Below are 19233 nucleotides of genomic sequence, written 5' to 3'. Positions count from 1 at the left end.
AGTAGCTGCAGGAGTCGGGATAAAGTACCAATTAACATGTTCAATAAACATACAAATCATTTATTTAAAATTCAAAACTCAACAGGTACAAACAAAACATGTAAGAAACAATAAATTCAGAAAATGTAAACGCTTATAGAAAACATATGAACTGTACCGACTTAACGACCCACCGTTCCTGACAGAGAATAGTTAGAAGTAGAAAGACAAAGTCCAATCGTTAACTATTCCAGATTCTAGTTTAGAGGTAGAGCACTACTGTGAAAGGCTTGGCAAAATTTAGTTCAGTAGAGTCATGCTACAAGTGAATTTGGCCCACATACTCATCAATGCAATGAAGTCATGAAACAAGTTTCTTATTGAGAACTCTTAATTTATACAATAAAATTTGGTTTGGCACTTTGCGAGAAATAAAGCACCTTTCCTGATAAAGGCTCTTTAATGATTTTACAAGTTGAGGATCCCATGCTCCCTCCTTTACTGAAACAAGGAAAGCGTTTCAGAACAGGCTGAAAAAGTCCTGATTATTTTTTGGCAGGTTTAAGGAAAGCAGGATTTTTCTTTTCCCCTCCACTATTTTGTCCTAGAAAGCCAAATTGGGGCGGGGGTGAATCCTGTAACTCAAAAGGAGGTTTTGAGAGCCCACAAACACTTAGCATGTATTTACTTGGGTGGCACAGTCTTCAAGGTTAAAAGAAGATAACAAGGAAATAAGCTTCTTTTACATTGGGTAAAAGCAGAACAAGTTTACATTTTATAATCATTCAGCAAGTCTTCACTAACTGCTATAATTCTACCTGCTCAGGAAAAAGCGTGTGTGAACGACACGCTATAACGTCAAATCCAGTCAAAAGTTCCCAAGCAGTCTTAAAGGAGCGTACCTTCAATCTGTCTTCATATGACCTGCTACAAGTAAGAAATTAAGCTTGGAATTCTTCAGACAGTATTTACAAATCCATTAGAAAAAAAAAACCAAAAACAGGAATAAATTGCAAACTCAGTAACGCACAACATTATTCAAGAAAACCAGATATATACAGACAGGCTGGCTGCTAAGTGAATTATTTAAATTGGTGCATGCAAGTAGTAGAGTCCGTGGTGGCTTAAGGAGCTTAACTATAACCTGTTAAACTTCCATCATTTAGTGTAGCAAGGACTATCTTAAGTATCAGCTGAAAGATATTTCTGTTCTAGAAGCAACAAAATCAGGTTTGGAGTTTTAATGCCTTCTTGCTCTGTGATATAGGAACACTTCTGAAGATGTAGATAATGGTAAATCCCAACTTAAACAGCCAGTTCACAAGCACTGAACTGAATTTCGACCCTGTTTCTTTTAAGTAAAAGTAAAGTCGGGTAAGTTTCGAAACCTTCGTACCCCGCCTTTGCAGCACATGCTTATGTTGTTTATAAAATAGCACCACACAGTAACAGTCACCACAATAAAATGTTTGAGTCACTGCATTCATTCAGCGGTTAAATATCCCATTAGAGATTTCAGGTACAGAGAACAGAGTTGTGACAGTTCATGGAAGAATGCGGAAACACAAGCTCACCTGCTCTCATTAATGATGCGCTGCCTTGTGTTTTTCTTTGTAAAGTTACCTAACACACAGAGGAATCAATACAATCCAAATACCTTAAAAAAAACAAACTTGAAATATAAAGTGTGAACATGCTTGCTTTGATAATATTCTACTTTTCGAACTATCATCTGAACAGCATCAAACGTTATTTACATTAGAAAAATGGCGTTCTCGATTACGTGGAAGATTGCAGTATCTATAAAATATAAACGTACTTGGTAGAAAAGTGAAAGAGCAATGAGTTGATGTTACTATCAGTCAAACATTAAACCTGAACATACATTGAAATGCATTGCCATCTTTGTCCTTGTGCCCCTCTTGCAAGCAAAGGAGTCACCTCTGCCAGACTAACTGAAAGGCTTGCCTGAGCCCATTACCTCACTGGGGGCAAAGCTAGTTGTGTTGGTTTATCATTCTAAATAGTCAGGCAAAGCTCCATTTAACCAATGTTTACAAATCAAAGTGCTTAAACCACACTCACAGCAGAGCAGACATTGCCTGACAAATAGTAACCATCAGCACTGCAGGGTGAGTCCATGCCAAGAAAACACCTCTCTTCCTCCAACTGTACATTCTTCTGTTGAATACAAAAGCCTTGCAAAAGCAAAATACCAAAAGACACACAGTATTACTACAGGAAAGTTTCAGACATGGATTTTCATATATTTGGCTCCATCATCTCCAAAGGGAGCTGTACACCCCTATCTGTGGAAAAAAATTACACTTGGATGAAGAAAGCTTAAATAGACAAACAAGAGTAAATGTTAAACTATACATAAAACATGTACATTTCCATATACTGATTTTTTGAGAGCTCAGAATGGATCTAAAGAAGCCATTGTGAAGCCTGAATCGTTTGACTCCTTATTTTGCCACTGCATCCCTTATTATGCCTTTCTCTCTGTATGTTTCAATGGCCAGATTGCAAGTGTTCTGTGCATACAGAAACTAATTACTTTTAGCCCCGTAAACGCTAATCCAAAGTTTCAGGTGTATTAGATTTCTGTACCTTCCGATCTCATGCATATACAAGATGTTTTTCAGAACATCAGAAAAAGCCTCCGAGTACAAAACAGGAATATTTATAGCATTGTGGTGCCTTCAGCGATGCATTTTTTATCCAGACAGTGGTCTAGTTTTTTGCAGATCTGGCACACACTAATCAAGCGCCCCGCTGCAAAAGAGAGCTTATCGTTTCTTATACCTAGCTGCTGCCTTCAGATGCTACAGTCCAATAACACACTGAGAATACACCACCTCATTTTTTTATGCTCTCATGTATGCAAGGCACAGTCAGCTGTCAGCTAGGCTACAGCGGCAGGTCTTCTGAGCATTCAGTGCCTTAGAATTCCAGAAAAACACACCTAAATAGATAAACAAAAAGATGATGGCTACTCTATATGCAGAGGTAAGCTTTATTCTTCCAAGGTGAATTCCACCACTGCGCAGAGGGTTGGTACAACTCCAACACACCACTTATGTTCTAAAGAAAGGCTATTTTGAGGCCTTAGGCGGATGCTGCCCTCATGCCAAACACCCGAACTGTGTTAAACTTCAGCTGAGAACCTAAAATAGACAAGCAGCAAAAGCTTTTACAACAGCTATGTTATTTTGTATGGTAACACGGTCAGAAGAATTACATTAGGACAGGACTAGTTGATTTCAGTGACACAGTAGCACCAGAAGTTAATCTGTGTGTTCAGAAAGATGCAATAGGCGTACATGTTTATGTCTGTGCGACTGGCAGTATCCTTCTTGGAGAAATTAGTATAAGCAAACTGTTGGAAACACTGGCTTTTTTCACTGCATGTTGCAAAAGACAATAATAGCAAATCTAACTTTCCCCTAAAAGTCACATCAACTTTACTAACATCCACTGGCAAAACTAATTTCCCTTCCTGCTTTTGTCATACAAGTTCCCTAATCTTTTTTCACTAAAAAAACCCAAAATAATTAAAAAAATGGCTTACACAAAATACACGTGCAATTCCTTGCCTGGAGTTTAAGTGGAAAGCAGAGTTTAGGAAACTGAGCATATTTTCCAACAGGCAATTAAGATAGTTTCTTATCTACATGTAATTGGAATGTCAAATACCAAGAAGTAGAAAAAGGAAAAACAACTTCCACCCCCCCCCCAAAAAAAAAACAACCAAGAGAGATATCAATAGTTTTTAGTCATGGCATTTGCTTTTAATATTCATACCTGTATATAGGAGTTGTGATCCATCAAACACACTCATGTCTAGAAAGTCATGAATCCCAAAATGACATTAGCAACCTCGTGGAGGCAAAATACGTATCATTAAGTCCGCTGCTGTAACTCAGCGGTGTACTCTTGGAAACTAAGCTCCCAGATCACATGCCCTTTTGAAACTTGGTAAAGGCTGCTACAGGTTCCACTTTGAGTTTTTTCTTACCTGAGAAAAAACAGGGAAATTCAACCCCAGGGAAAAACAAAGACCAAAGTTTGTTTGAAGTTCCCCTAAGGTCTGACTCCTCTTTGTTTCAGAATCTATATAACTGACCAAACTCCGAGCCAGCAGCTTCAAGTAAAAGACAAAAAGATGTCACTGGCTTGGACACAGGATTCATGGGACGCGTATTTGAAACGCTAACTAACACTTGCTGTAGTCAAAAACTCTGAAAGGCAACTGCTTTCATCTTCTTTCATCAGTTTTTTCTCTTTGCAGAGTAAGGATTCAATTCTGTTTTCTAGAAGGAAAAAAAATAATCACAAGACTGACTAACACATTCATTGAGGTGAATTTACAGCCAACACCCCTCTGCACCCCTTCAGAACTAATTTCAAGGAAGCCAGTTACAAGAATATCAGCTACGTGTTAGAAAATAAAGTGCATAATGAAAGCCACTGAGAACTTTGGTGACTTCAAGCTAGCATAGTATATGCCAGTCCTCAGCAACATGAGCAGAATGATAATTAAAACAAATTAACATAAGTATAGAACGTGAATAAATAAAATCCAAGCACACAATAATGGAAATAAGTTTTACATAAATGGGGGAACAAAACCAAACAAAACTGAAATGGAATCCCTAGCCCTTAGTGAAATAGAGCCTACTATACAGCTATTCCAACATGCAGCATCTGAAATGAAGAATCACAGTCTGTTTGCTTCCCCTCACCTATTCCTGAATCTAGTTTGCAGCTATCAGGTGTCTGATTCATTTCACCTCGTGCCGGGGAAGATGTCCCTTGAGGGATACCTACAGACAGAAGGTCAGATGAAGAATCTTGGCTCTCTGCTGAAATATCAACTTGTGGCCAGCCACCCTCTTCTCTTTCATCACTGCAGTTTGTCCCTTCATCCGCCTCTATTAGTTGCTCAACAGTTTCCAAATACTGCTGTAGAAGTCTGTTGTCCTGCTCGTTATTAGAGCTCTCTCTGCTTTGTTCACATCCCCCACCATCATCTTCTACATCTGAAGAACGTTCTGAACCAGAATTGCCACACTGTTTGATGGTTTCCACCGAAAGAGAACCCTCAGTTCCTTCTGTTAGACTCTTTTCATAGGTATGCAAGTCACCAGTATGAGTCTGGTCAGCCATGGCAGAATGAAAGCCAGAGTCTGGGAATTGTAACAAAGGCTTCTCCTGAAGAACATCACTAGCTGGAGCTAACCAAGCAGAACTGACATCTGATGGGGCTTCTTGCTCAAGAGTAGATGTCTGAGCGGATGGTTCCGATAGACAAGAAGTACCGGCTGAAGGGATCCCAGGTTGACAAGTGGTACCTAAGTGTTGTGTCACTGTAAGCTGCCACTGTTGAAGGGATTTAACCTGTAAAATATAAAAGAGAAGAAAACAAGCCTTAGCTTGGGAAGAAATAACAGCTTATTAAAAGATATATATTAATACATGCTTTTTCTACTCTAGAAATGATTTGCTGAGAAGCAACATCCACTCAACACCATTTCATTTGCCCTAAGCATCCAGCAGGTCTATCATGTTTCATGCCTACCATGCTTGTTTAGTTTTCCTTCCACTTTGTCCTTCTTCTCATATCAAGCTGTATTTTATCACTTTGTTACAAACACAGTTTATTGCATTAATACTTCTGAATGTTACTTTTCCCAGAGTAAAAGGACAGCCAAACCCATTGCAATTAGATTTTAATAAGCCACCGAGCTTATAATTGGAAGAATGAACCATATTCACCATCTGTTCGTGCTCTATAGTATGAAATATCTTCTCCATTCATAAGCAAAAAAAATAAGGACTACAGCTATTTACCTGGTTCCAAAGAAACCTGACAGCTTCCTCCTGTACAAGCCTCTGAATCTTATCTTCCTCTCTTTCTTTTCTTAGTCTGCAAGAACATGCATCCAAAATTATGCAAATTTAATACTATCCTGGTAACAAAATCAACAAGATTACATAAGAATGCCCATTTACAAAAAGAACTTCTGAAAACACCATAGAGCCCATCACTGGCTTGTCATCAATATCCAGTTTCTGGCTGTCAAGTAGGCATTTCTTTTTCAAAGTAACAATTGCAATTTGCTTTCCTTTTGCTGTCAAACATGTATTGACTTGCTAATACTTCGAGGATCTTTTTGCATACTGAACCTGACCTCTTCAAGTAGATGCGTCTCTTTCTCCTGAAGTAGGAAGGAGATAAAGAAAGAAAAATAGTGCTTCTGTGCTTCAAATTCTGCCTTCCCCACCTGATGCCACCAAGATAAATGTGTAGGTACCATGTGAAAGCACCGGGATTTTCTATAGTTTCACCAAGAGCTCAGTCTGATTCACAGAACTTCTGTCATTTATGATAGTAAACCAAAGGGATCTGTCAGACTGTTCCCAGACTGATCCTGAATGATATTAATATATCCACAATTCCTGTATTAGAAGTTGAGACACTTTGAGAACAACCCCCTAAAACATAGATTCATGTGATCAAAAAACAGAATCGTATTTGGAAATCATACTGTGAAAGGCAGAGTGAGAATCATTCCTCTGACTGTTAACAGAGGAATGACTCAATACCAACACTTAGAGACTTTGTAATTGCTAACATATTAAGTCAAAAAGCTCATAATTTACAACTTCTATTTCAATTATGCAGCACATCATGCATGTCCAAATAATAAGGGAACAGAGAAAGTTAATTCTAAACCAACCTGCTTATAGAGGACATGCAGAGCATGAGAAGTTACATGCATGCGTAACCATTATATCTTACAGGAATCCTTCCTCTACTGTTATCACTGTTTTATATCGTCAATGCTAGGTCCTACTGTGCGCAGTTATAAGAAAACCCACCTATACCGTTTCAGAACTACCTTGGAGCGAGCTCTATTCAGACTTGAAAAATGCACAGCACAACCTCAACTTACTTCTGTATTTCATCAGTTAAGCAAATTATGTGCTCCTGCATCCTGCTCAGTCGAATTTCATATCGCACTTCCTTGGCTCGGGGATGGTAGTTCCTTGCATAAAACCCCCTCCAGCAGGCTTGAAGCTTGGTGGCTGCTCTAGTCATTCTTTGGAGTTCATCTGCACCTCGATCAACAGCAGCTAAAGGATCCAAATTTTCTCCTGTCACCTTCTCAGTGCAGACTGTTGTAATTCTCAATTCAGCGCCTTCTGAGTTGCCAGGTTGACCATGTAGAATTTGGTCTTCAGAGGATGCTGAAGAATTGCTAGCATCAATCTGGTTAGCTTTTACCAGATCAGAAGATGATAACTGCACCCTCTCTTTCATTTGCTCTTGAATTTCAGCACTTTCTGTCATTTTGTTGGAGTGCTCTTTTGTAAGCCAAGAACTTTCTTCTTGCTTGTTAACTGTTTCTCTTCTATGAGCATCTTTTGCAAATTCAAGCACAGTACTATCATTATCTTCTAGGTCCAAACTGATTCCACATAACTTCGGGTCTGAAGTAGGAGATGCTGGAGACAATCCTGAAGCAACTGGCATGAAAGTAGACTCTGAAGATAGCAGGCTGCTATTTAGCTTGTCTTCATCAGTCTGTATGTCTTCAAGGTACAGCTCCTTGTGACAATTTCTTTCATGAAGAAAAGTGTTCTTTACTGCATAGGAATGATCATCGTTCACACTTGGTCCAACCCAGGAATTCTTCTGGATGACACGTTCTAGATAGGCAAAAAGACATTTTCACAACTCACACAGCGTTTCAATAAAATACTTCAGTTCATAGAAAATAAATCTGTATTTTATTCCCACAGGTAAGATTACAGACGCATATTTACACCTTACCGCTTTCAAGAACTATCTGTGGTGGATGAACTGGACTGCTGTGTTCAGAAGTAACGGGCAAAGTTCTGTTGGAAGTAGAAGATGTAGCTGGTCCTTCATTCTGGTTTTGACACATCAGCTGCCTCTGGTGGAGCCTAAGCACAAAGTTTCAACAGATTTTATATCTTTTATTTGTTTTTGGTACATGAGGCTTCTGAAATCAACTATCAACTACTTTGAAGTAAACAAGAAATCAAACCGTTCTAAAACAAGATGCTAGCTATAGGTAGGTGCTAGCCTACTCCTAATTACAGGACTGCTCACAATGTAGGGAACTGCACAGGACATGCTATGCTTGTATGCGTAAAGAGTTTGAGGAATGGACTCAGGTAACAGAATTGCCACAAAGTCATTCTTTACAATCTGAAGAAAGAGAAAGGTTAATTCAACCTAGCGAAATTAAGAGATCTTGAGGCAGATATTAGAAATTCACTCTGCCTTAAAGATCCTGTGTGTGTACATTTTTAATTTGTGATAGAAATCTCAGATGGTAAAGTTTATATTAATTACAGTCCTCATACAAACCACCTTCAATGTTCTACAGAGCACAGACTGCCTCTAGAGTGCCCAGCAAACACTCCTGCTGCTCTCTCGTTCCTCATTCCATTCATCCTTTATCTCCATTGCTCTTCCCATCCTTTGCTCTTGCTGATGCTTTAAAACACTTAAAATATCTAATACATAATGAGACAAACAATCACATTCTCAATTACATTCTGTAACAATGGAAGAGCAAGAAGTTCTCACCTTTGCTTACTCAGTATTTTTTCCAGCTTGGCATCTTCTTCAGTCTGGAGACCGTATGTAGATATAAGAGGACAAACAGTAGCCAAGTACTGGACTAACTGAACATGTTGCCCAGGTCGATATGATCTTCCTTTACCTTGGCTGTAGAGCCATTCTGCTTTCAAACTGTCAGGAAGACAGTTACTGTTAATTCATAGCACAAACCTCATAACTTTTCTTTGAACCCTGTTCCTCTAAGAGCTACCAAAACACTACATGTGAACAGTGTCCAGATACCTCCACTGTCATACAGATAGCAGCGATACGCACTAATTGGTCAGTATCTCAAATGGGCACTAGCTAGACAAACAATTTCAGATCATTAGCATTTTTCCTATTTTTTTATCATATAAAACCGAAACTCCAGCTTACACAAACTTCAATTAGAATCACAGAATTGCTCAGGTTGGAAAAGACCTTAAAGATCATTAAGACCAACAGCAACCTGACCATAGTACCCTCACTCTAAAAACCCACCACTAAATCATGTCCCTGAGCACCACATCCAAACAGTTTTTAAAATGCATCCAGGTAGTTTTCTAGCCACTCCTCCCCAAGCTTGTAGGGTTGCCTGGGGTTGCTGTGACCAAAATGCAGGACCTAACACTTGGCCCTACTGAAACTCATCTAGTTTACCTTGGCCCATTGATCCAGTCTATCCAGGTCCTTCTGTAGTGCCCTTCTTCCCTCAGGCAGATCAACACTCCCTCCCAACTTGTCATCTGCAAATTTACTGCTGGTGCACTCAATCCCCTCATCAAGATCATTAATAAAAATATTGAATAGAAGCGGCCCCAGTTCCAAGCCCTGGGGGACACCGCCCATGAGCGGCCACCAACTGGATTTAACTCCATTGAGCACAACTCTTTGGTGCCTGCCATCCAGCCAGCGTTTCACCCATTCACAAACCCATGCTGACTGGGCCTGATCCCCTGGTTGACCTTTAACTGGTCACTAGTTAACTTTAGAAGTATCACATTACCTTTCTTTCTGAGAAACCATATATCCATCAAGAACTTTAAGGTTGAGACACCAGCTGACTATATATGGCCTGTAGTCAAAGCCAGGGATTGAAGGTGTGGCCATCACACAAGGATTGTTCATTATCGACAGCTGTTCCAGTTGAGGAAGAGAAGCCAGGAAAGAAACCTTGAGAAAACAAGACATATTTATTAACTGAAGAGAACCATTAGCTGCTTACAGAACGTAACAATTTGCCTAATTACAGCAATACATCCCAAAAAACAACAACATTACAATTACATTGAAAATCACACTTGCTTGTTAAACCCAAATATCTTTTAAGTGGTCTTTAACCAACTACGTGCCTGTTAATTTTCCTGTAAGTAGTATAGCTCTTGGAAAGTATTAGTTTCTCTTAAAATTTGGGAGTGAGCTTTCACATAAAGATGTATCTGCTGCAGTAAAGTGGAATACTATGGAGATGTTGACAAAACAATGGCAATCTGAAAAGCTGAGAAAAGCTGAGAAACACTGCCCAACACTGGAAGGGAGAGAAACATTACCAAATGAGGATGCCTTTGCTGGAAAAATCTGGGGCAATCTACACCAAGGAGCAATCTCCGAGAGATGCTGCCTTAGTGGTGGTCAGCCCTTAAATGAGGTCTAGAGGAGGTGGAGTCGAGCTCCACTCCTTCCGGGAGCACAGCTACATTACTCTCACTTGAGCTCCCACAGCTGACCCAACACTTGCCTCAGCTGATTAAGGTTCAGGCTGTGATTACCAATTTCCCATACACATGTTTTTTTCCTCATATTAGAATAGATAAAGGCGAAAGTCACACATACACACACAAATATCCAATAAAGAGAAAAAACAACACAGAGAATATTCATTTATCTCACATAGCCTTTGAAAGGGAGATTAGAGACCATGTTCTAAACAGAACAGCTGAGTTGCAGCACAAAATCTCTGCAGCAGTTTATCCGCTCAATTTTCAACCTTTAGATAAGCAGGAAAATCTCTCTGTGGATCTAGTCCTCAAAATATAAGACATTCAGAAATAATATAAAAGCATAAAACACAGTAAGAAGTCTTGTAAGGACAAGTTTTAAAAGCGGTTACCTAACTTGCACAGCTAGAGCAAACATAGTTATAACATAGAACTAAAGGTTTCTTGTATTCACAAAGGTTATTTTGAAGAAGAGAGCCTATTCCGCTTACTATCTCAAAAGAACTACCCAGCTATTTCTTTTCACTCTCCCTAAAGACAAAGGCAGACATTTTCCTACATCTTACCTCATTTAAGTCTCTGATCTCATTTTCTGCCAAAGAAAAAACAGTCAGATTGTGAGGTAGGCAAACGGGGGCGGTACGGAGTGAAGTTATAATATTTCCATGCAGCAACAAGGTCTATAAAATAGAAATACGGTGATAAAGATGCATGTTTGATTAACAACAACACTAGAAGTTTCCCAAAAACTATTTTCCAAAACTACTTCAGGGAGGGAAAACTGAATTTTACATTTTAAAGCAAACTGTTACTATTAGGAAATACAGAACCGATGCTTAGCTGCATTCACAAGTATATCTGAAACATTATCTCTGTGTATGTGATAAAAAGACTTAACACTGTGCTTTGTCTTGATTCATAACCTGCTAAGAGAAACAAGTGCTATCTTACAGCATTACCTTAGTCAAAATCACTAGTGATTGCATAAGAATCACTGACCCGGTTGGTGCAATTTGAAAGCAACCAAAAACCCGTTACATTCTTCCTTCTAAAAGTCATAGGGATTAATCAGAATGCTTTAAAATCTACCATCTGAGTAATTAATGTTTTAAAAGGTAACAATTTTCTAAACAAAAATGCTCAATGCAAAGAATATAAGATCAGACAGAAGTGCATCTACCTTCAGAGACATAAGTTTTGAGAGATCTCCTAGCTGAGATATGTTGTTGTCTGACAGATCAAGGTGCTGAAGAGATGCACAGGAATTCATTTGCTCAATGGCCTACAAAAATAAAGGAGTCAATGTCAATATTTTTTTAGTCATTAAATCAAAAGAGGTATCAATCATTGAAAATAGGTTGGGAAGCTAACAGCACTGCATAACAAGCCCTACATTAAAACCATGTTTTATACACTTTAATTGTAAAGTTAACAATTCTTTTCTTGTTTTGTAGGCTATTTCCCAGTTCTCATTACATGCTGGTGTCAAGCCAAGATCTATTTTTCTCCAAGCCAATTCTTGTCCAAAAGTTGCCCTCTTTCATTTCATTACACTAGCAGACAGGAAGGTTCAACATTCGTTCCCATTAAAACCAGAAGCAGAAATTCAGACTTCTTTGCAGTGGAACAGAATGAAACATTGTAAAGACCATCTTCACTGTGTTTTCCAAGTTTCTACTATGGTAGATTCTGGAAAAATGCATAGAACTCTACGTACTTTACCTTAAGATTATTTCCTGCCAAGTTGAGCCATTCCAGGTGTACCAACTCCTTCAGCCCTTCTACATACCCGATACTATTATGAGGCAAGTTTAGCACACGGAGCTGAGTCAGTTTTGCTACACCCATCATTCGTACCAAACGATTGTTGGCTACAGACAACTGCAGGTGGACACAACAAGTAAAAGAAACAGATTCAATGATTAAACTCTACTGATAGTATAGGCTGTCTGTCAAGCTAAAAATCCAATCCAACAGGAACTACTTCAGTGTATATGTTCAGTTTTTAAGCAAATACTATAAACACAAAAAAATGCAAGAGAGAAATATATTTCATCGTTCTCAGAGAAGTCCTGTCCTAACAGAACACAAGACATACCCATTAACACAGCAACTGTGAAGCTAGCAGACTGGTGAGGATTTGTTGTAGCAATTAAAAGAACCCTCTCCAACGTCAGTTTAGCTTGTCTCTAGAGGCTACTGAGGTCACTCCTTCAAGACCGTTTGGAGGCACTTTTGATATTTAACGTGGACTTCTACAGCTTTGCTCCAGTGGAATTAATGCTGATTCTTGCTAGCATCATGTACATGTTTAATATTGCTACTACTAATACCCTCATGAACCTAAATGAAATGTTTCAAAGTTAAGTGCATTAAAGCTAAGCACTAGCAACATCAGAGCCTACATAACTCACTGTGTTAACAAGAACCGTGGAATTGCTCAGGTTTAAAAAGACCTTAAAGACCATCAAGTCCAACCACAACCTACCCATAGTACCCTAACTCCAACAACCCTCTGCTAAATCATGTCCCTGAGCACCACATCCAAATGGCCTTTAAACACATCCAGGGATGGTGACTCAACCACCTCCCTGTGGAGCCCATTCCAGTACCTAACTACCCTTTCTGCACAGAAGTTCTTCCTGATATCCAACCATTAGGTTACAGCAAATACAACTCAAGTCACACTGACCTGCATCAGATTCCTGCATTTCTCCAAGTGTTCCAATTTAATTATCTGGTTTTTGTCCAGAATCAGAGTGTGAGTATCAGGATCACAGGGTAAGGTTGGGCCCAGCTTCTGCAATCCTTGTCCTGACCAGTTAACTACCAAACCTTAGAATAAGCACATAAAACAGAAAGTAATAAGACTCAACACTTGACATAACGCGTATCCCGACTCCATCTCCCAGCACACACCACGTCCCTCGGCGCCGCACAACGGCGACCCAAACAAACGCCAGCCGCCGGCTGCAGCCCGCCCTCCGCGCCGCGAGGCCTCGGCGGTCCCCCCTCACCCCCTGCAGCCGACGTGACGGCTTCGGTCCGCTCCGCCGCTCCGGTAGCTGCCATGCTTCCTTCTTGCCGACGCCGCCAGGCAACCGGACGCTGGGCGCCGATTGGCTGCCTCACTCCTCGCCGAGAAAATTCCCGTAGTTACGATGCTTAATTGATCTCCCCGCACAGCGCCGCGCGGCGAGACCCAAAGGGACCCAGAGGGACCCAAAGGGACCCAGAGGCGGCCGGCAGAAGCTCCCGCAACGACCCCGCTCTGCGGCCCGCGCCCTCCCGCCGGGTCCTGCACGGGCGGAGCGCTCCCGGCATGCCCCGCGCCGCCGGGATCACGCCCACTTCCATCCGTTTCCCGTCCTCTTCGGCCCGCCCGCCGCCATCATGAAGTGAGTAGGGCTGCGGCCTTGGCCGCCTTATCCATCGCCATCCCCGGTGGGGAGGCCGTGCGATGACCGCGGAACCCTTCGCCGTCGGTCTGCGCTGTCTGCTAACTTTTGTCTTTCTCGTAGGGTCGAGCTGTGCAGCTTTAGCGGGTATAAGATCTACCCGGGTCACGGCCGCCGCTACGCCCGCACGGATGGCAAGGTGAGGCCGCGGCGCTGCTGGCGAAGCATCAGAGGAGCGAGGCCTCGCCTTGCCGAGTAGGGAGCCGGGTGCTGAGTGGGGCCTGCGGGCGGTGCCCGCTGTGAGCTGCCCGCTGTGAGCTGCCGGCAGCTGCGCTGTGCTGCTGAGGTCGCTGTGTGGCAGGCCCGGCTCACGGGAACTGTGCATACTGGGAAGCCTGAGTTAGTGTACAGCTGTGGTGTGGGAGGGGTGGCTGAGCGTGTCTGGTGTAGAAAATGTTAATTAAAGCTTCTGGTTCAAATGTTGAGCTTTGCTGAGGCAATGGGACGTGTATCTAGCGTGTTAGGTATGGATCACTGCGATCTGGTTTCCTTATCTTGTGTGGATAGGGTTAGAGATATGATGTTTGTGTCTGTAACGACACTCTGGTTCTTGTCACTGGTACAGGCTGCTTGGATCAGCTCTGGATGCCCCATCTTTGCAGGCATTCAAGACCAGGCTGGATGGGGCCCTGGGCAGTCTGAACTTGTGAGTGGTAGCCTTGCCCGCAGCAGGGGGCTGGAACTGGCTTTAGGTCCTTTCTGACCCAACCGTCTTGCGAGTCTTTATAGTTCCAGTGCTGTGGTCTTGCTGTGCAGCATGTCTTATGGCAGCTAAACAGCTGGACCGAGTGATTCTTGAGGTAATCTCCTTAGAAACTGGGGAACATAAACCTGACTAGCTAGTAGCAAATCAGGCCCTTAATACTGCTTTCAGTTTCCTCTAGTCAAGAAGGTGTTGAGCAGTGCTGGTCTCCCAAGTGTTGCTTATGTCCTCTCATGACCCACACATACACAAAGTACATAGTTAATTGAGAACAAACACACGTGCGCTTCTGGATATGGCTGTTTATGCTGCATCTTGAGTACAGTACAGCAGTGGGGTTAAAAAAGAAAAAAGACATTGTGAGCTTAAGTCAGAAAAATAGCATCAGAGGTGCTGAAGCAGGTCCAAAGAAAGGCAGCAAGGCTTGTTGTGAAGGGCTTGGAGAATCTGCCTTTAAGGAGCAACTGAAGGAACTGGAGCTGTTCAGTGTGGGGAAGGGGAGGCTGAGGAGAGATCTTACTGCTCTTTTCAAATACCTGAAAGGTGCTTACATGAGAGCAGGGTTGGTCTCCTTTCACTGGTGACAGGATGAGGGGAAATGGCCTCAAGCTGTACCAGGGTAAGTTTAGGTTGGATATCAGGAAGAACTTCTGTGCAGAAAGGGTTGTTAAGTACTGGAATAGGCTCCACAGGAAGGTGGTTGAGTCACCATCCCTGGATGTGTTTAAGAGCCATTTGGATGTGGTGCTCAGGGACATGATTTAGCAGAGGGTTGTTAGAGTCACGGTACTATGGTTAGGTTGCATTAAAATCTGGGGACAGAAGCTGGATTCTGACATAAGTTGTCATCGTGTGTAAAGAAATACAAAACCATCAGTGTTGAAAAACACTGAATCAAATAATTGCTTGATATGGTGACATAAAGCGTGACAGTGTCTTTCATAGAAATGAAGCTTACACGAATACTTTACTGTCTTCTCAGGTTTTCCAGTTCTTGAATGCAAAATGTGAGTCTGCGTTCCTTTCCAAGAGAAACCCCCGTCAAATCAATTGGACTGTTCTGTATAGGCGTAAGCACAAGAAAGGACAGTCAGTAAGTATAAATCAATGAAAGCTGCTCACAAGTTTTCCACCAAAGAATTGGTAACTGGTCGGTTAGAATGGAGGTAACTGCAGTACGCTGATGGGTAGCAAAAGCGTGACTCTCATAACCTGAACAAGGTGGTCTGTTTGGTGAAAGAGTGCGTGCGTTTGCTTGAGTCTGTATGTTGCTTTATATTTGGAACATAATACTTCAGCAGGGCTGCTATAACTGTATGTAATTATGTCTGAGGGTCCCTTCAGAACCACAGGAGGTACATCAGATTTTAACATTTGTCTGAATTATACGTATTAAAGCTTGTTCAAATGAAATTGTTTCCAGAAGGTGGGACAGCACTGTTTAATCTCTGTACTGCTTAATTATTTGGACTTTAAGATTCCAGAATTTTGTATTAGAATACTGATTATCAGATGATTTGGGGGTGATGGGTGAAGGAAATGTTCATGTAACCTTCTTGGAAACTTATTATATCTAGCTATAGATGAGCAGGGTAAGTTTAGGTTGGATATCAGGAAGAACTTCTTTACAGAAAGGGTTGTCAAACACTGGAATAGGCTCCACAGCGAGGTGGTTGAGTCACCATCCCTGAATGTGTTTAAAAACTGTTTGGATGTGGTGCTTCAATGCTGGGGAGTTGGGCTAGATTACCTTTAAAGGTCCCTTCCATCTAAAACAGTTCTGGGTTTCTAACTTAGTAGAATTTCACCGTTCTGCAGTTGTCATTGCAATGGAAAAATACAGCATGTTAGCATACGTAATTTCAGTCACTTGCTTAATATCACACAGCAAAAGTGTAGTTAGAAAGGCTAACATGGAAACACTGGCTCAACGTACCTGTGAGTTTATTTAGAGAAGCAAAGTCGATGGCTTATTGGTCTGCTTTGGCAAATCAATTAATTGTTTATGTCCAAAATGAGGAATAAAATTCTTCTGTACACAACTCGGTAATAGCTTCAACCTTAATAGCAGCTTGTTTCTGTAATTGTCCTTAGCCTTTGGTTTAATGTCTTATCGTGCTAACTGCCTTCGTATTCTGTCATTTTAGGAAGAGATACAAAAGAAGCGCACACGCCGTGCTGTTAAGTTTCAAAGGGCTATTACTGGTGCATCCTTAGCTGAGATTATGGCTAAGCGAAACCAGAAGCCTGAAGTACGAAAAGCGCAGAGGGAACAAGCTATCAGGTGAGAAATCAGGTATCTGGGGCTATCCTGATCTTAGGGAGCTCTTACAGTGCTTGAGATGAAGAAACAGTGAATGGCAGACATGAATAAATAGCTTTTGTTCTGTGAATTAACAGGGCTGCAAAAGAAGCCAAGAAGGCTAAGCAGGCCACCAAGAAAACAGCTGTTTCTGCTGCAAAGGTAAGATGCAGTGGGTATACTTGGAATATGCCATATTGTAACACTACTACAGAACTTAATTGGGAATTGGTGTTTTGTTTGTCCGGTTTGATCTGGAAGCATACTGACCAAGCTAATGCACTACAGATACACATGTGAACTGCTGAACAGAACAAACCACTTCTTAGAGGGAGAGTAAATATTACAGTAAAACCACTTTCTGAGCAGACAGTAACGATGTGTAGATGTCAGCTTGTCCAGGTGTGACATTATTTAGGGGCTTGGTAGCAGTGTATTGGTGAGCGTTAACATGCTCTCCAGTACTGCTTCTGACCTAATGCCAAAGGTTGGCATCGTCCGTATTTCAGGCTTACAGTGATAGGTATAGTAACAGTCTGTTAACTCTGATCTGATTTTTACAGTGCCTCATTTATGTAAAGGATTGTAAGCGTAGCATCGGGATTCTTTCAGTAATGTGGACAATGTTTCTCTTTGCTCATGTTTCTCTTTGCTCATATGTTGTTGTTTCTCCACAGGCTCCAACAAAGGCAGCGCCTAAGCAGAAAATTGTGAAACCAGTCAAGGTTTCTGCTCCCCGTGTTGGTGGGAAGCGCTAGCTTGCCAGTCTGTTAGCCATACTGAATAAACATCTGACTTGCTTTCACAACTTGTGCCATGTTCTTTTCGACTGTGTGACAGATGCTGAAGAGAATTGAAGCCCGATGAACACCCTTATGCCATAAAATGCTCAGTTCCTTAAAGGATCTGCTCTACTAGAAGACATCTTGGAAGTCTTAAAATGAACAGAGTAGTCAGGCATCAGGAAGGACTGAGCTGATATGTGCACAAGCTCCTCAGGAAGCAACAAAATCACTGAGTGCTGGAAGCCTTTGTCAGGCAAAGCTTATTAAGGTCTTGCCTTGCACTCTTCCCTTGAGCTTTTGCTAAGCTAAATGGCACAATTTGAGCTAATATGGCCATTCTGCAAGTGTGATCTAGTTAGCAACGCTTAAACCATTTATAACAGGTTGAATAAGCTTAAAATTGTTGTCGCAGAAAGATGCTGAGAATGAATTGTATAGCTAAAATACTACAGTTGAGGGCTACAAGCTTTTCAGAAGGTAGGAAAGGTGGTGGAGTTGTCTCCTTATGTTAAGACTGAAAGGCTGCCTATGAGTAACAAGCATTACCAGGATGGTATAGCCTGTGGGTTAAAACTGGGGACCAGACCTATAAAGGACATCTGATGGTTAGGTTCTGTTACAGGCCACCTGATCAAGGGAAGCCTGTTGACAAGACCTTGCTTCAGCAGCAAGGGGTGTCATGCTCACAGGCTCTCCTCTGGTGAGGATTTCTACTACCCAAATATCTTCTGGGAAAACAGTGCTGTGAGCTGCAAGCAATCCAGGAGACTGCTGGAATCTGTTGATGACTTCCTAGTCCAGGTACTGGATAGACAAATGAGAGGGCAAGTGCTATTTAGACCAGGTGTTCATCGTGTGGAGGAGGTCATTAAAAGGTTAAGATCGGTGGCAGCCTGGGCTGTAGCAGCTATGCCCTGGTTGAGTTTGTGATCTCAAGGAACGTGGGTCTAGCAAAGAATGGATTCTGAATCCTGAATTTCAGGACAGTGAACTTCAAGCTATTTAAGGAATTACTGGATGAGATTACCCTGGGAAATTGTCCTTAGCAACAAAGAAACAGAACAGAGCTGGCAGCTCTTTAAGGATGCCTTTCTGAGAGCACAAAAGCTCTCCATCCATCAGCAAAAGAAATTAAGCAGAGGAGTCAGGAAACTAGCTTAGCTCCTACTCCCAGGCAGAATGGCATCTAAAATTGTTTATGTAATGTACATGGCTCCCTAGTTTAGTACTTATGCCTCGTAGGCAGTGTGCCCAAACTTCCCCTTAGCTTTGGTTTGTAATAGCTTCAGGAGAGCAATGTTTTTTTTAACTTACTAGAAGTATAGGAGAAAATAAACTTTTTTATCTTCTGGATTGATTCTCCATTTATTAATGCTACATAGAATCTTCAAGGACCTCTAAGATCACCAGTTCTGACTGCCATCGCTGTCGTGCTCACTACACCTAAGTGTCACATGTACGTGGTTCTTGAATGTCTCCAAGGACAGCGACTCAACCACTTCCCTGCACAGCTTGTGCCAGTGCTTGACTACTCTTTCTGAGGACAATTCTTTCCTATTAGCCATGGCAAACCTCCTGTGGTGCAACTTCAGGCTATAACCTCTGGTCCTATCACTAGTTACCTGGGAAAAGAGGCTAACCCCC

The 19233-nt window shown here is 41.6% G+C and overlaps 2 protein-coding genes across 2 annotated transcripts; one reads left to right on the top strand and one right to left on the bottom strand.

Moving 5' to 3' along the window:
- Window positions 1-41: 41 nt before the first annotated feature.
- On the bottom strand, window positions 42-13654 carry CEP97 (centrosomal protein 97). Its single transcript, XM_072347296.1, has 12 exons — window positions 13359-13654; window positions 13034-13176; window positions 12064-12222; window positions 11522-11623; window positions 10908-11021; window positions 9630-9796; window positions 8609-8773; window positions 7823-7956; window positions 6942-7698; window positions 5836-5911; window positions 4728-5382; window positions 42-4295 (listed from the first exon to the last, which is right to left on the bottom strand). The coding sequence occupies exons 1-12, from the start codon at window positions 13411-13413 to the stop codon at window positions 4195-4197; spliced, it is 2628 nt and encodes an 875-aa protein (XP_072203397.1). The 5' UTR covers window positions 13414-13654; the 3' UTR covers window positions 42-4194.
- Window positions 13499-18941, top strand: RPL24 (ribosomal protein L24). Its single transcript, XM_072347309.1, has 6 exons — window positions 13499-13739; window positions 13863-13938; window positions 15485-15595; window positions 16650-16786; window positions 16903-16966; window positions 17482-18941. Exons 1-6 carry the CDS (start codon window positions 13735-13737, stop codon window positions 17560-17562), a joined length of 474 nt encoding a protein of 157 aa, XP_072203410.1. The 5' UTR covers window positions 13499-13734; the 3' UTR covers window positions 17563-18941.
- The last annotated feature ends 292 nt before the right edge of the window (window positions 18942-19233 follow it).

Source organism: Excalfactoria chinensis, chromosome 1 (assembly GCF_039878825.1).
Source record: "Excalfactoria chinensis isolate bCotChi1 chromosome 1, bCotChi1.hap2, whole genome shotgun sequence".
In the NCBI taxonomy this organism is placed as follows: domain Eukaryota; kingdom Metazoa; phylum Chordata; class Aves; order Galliformes; family Phasianidae; genus Excalfactoria; species Excalfactoria chinensis.
This window is presented reverse-complemented; position numbering and strand designations above follow the sequence as displayed.

Excerpts from the sequence above, each read along its gene's own strand:
- CEP97 (XM_072347296.1), bottom strand. The coding sequence starts at position 13,413 with ATGGCAGCTACCGGAGCGGCGGAGCGGACCGAAGCCGTCACGTCGGCT. Across the intron at positions 8,774-9,629 it reads ATGGTTTCTCAGAAAGAAAG|TTTGAAAGCAGAATGGCTCT; the intron begins GTAATGTGATAC and ends TCTTCCTGACAG. Across the intron at positions 5,912-6,941 it reads TTAACTGATGAAATACAGAA|ACTAAGAAAAGAAAGAGAGG; the intron begins GTAAGTTGAGGT and ends ATGTTCTTGCAG.
- RPL24 (XM_072347309.1), top strand. Across the intron at positions 15,596-16,649 it reads AGCACAAGAAAGGACAGTCA|GAAGAGATACAAAAGAAGCG; the intron begins GTAAGTATAAAT and ends CTGTCATTTTAG. Across the intron at positions 16,787-16,902 it reads CAGAGGGAACAAGCTATCAG|GGCTGCAAAAGAAGCCAAGA; the intron begins GTGAGAAATCAG and ends GTGAATTAACAG.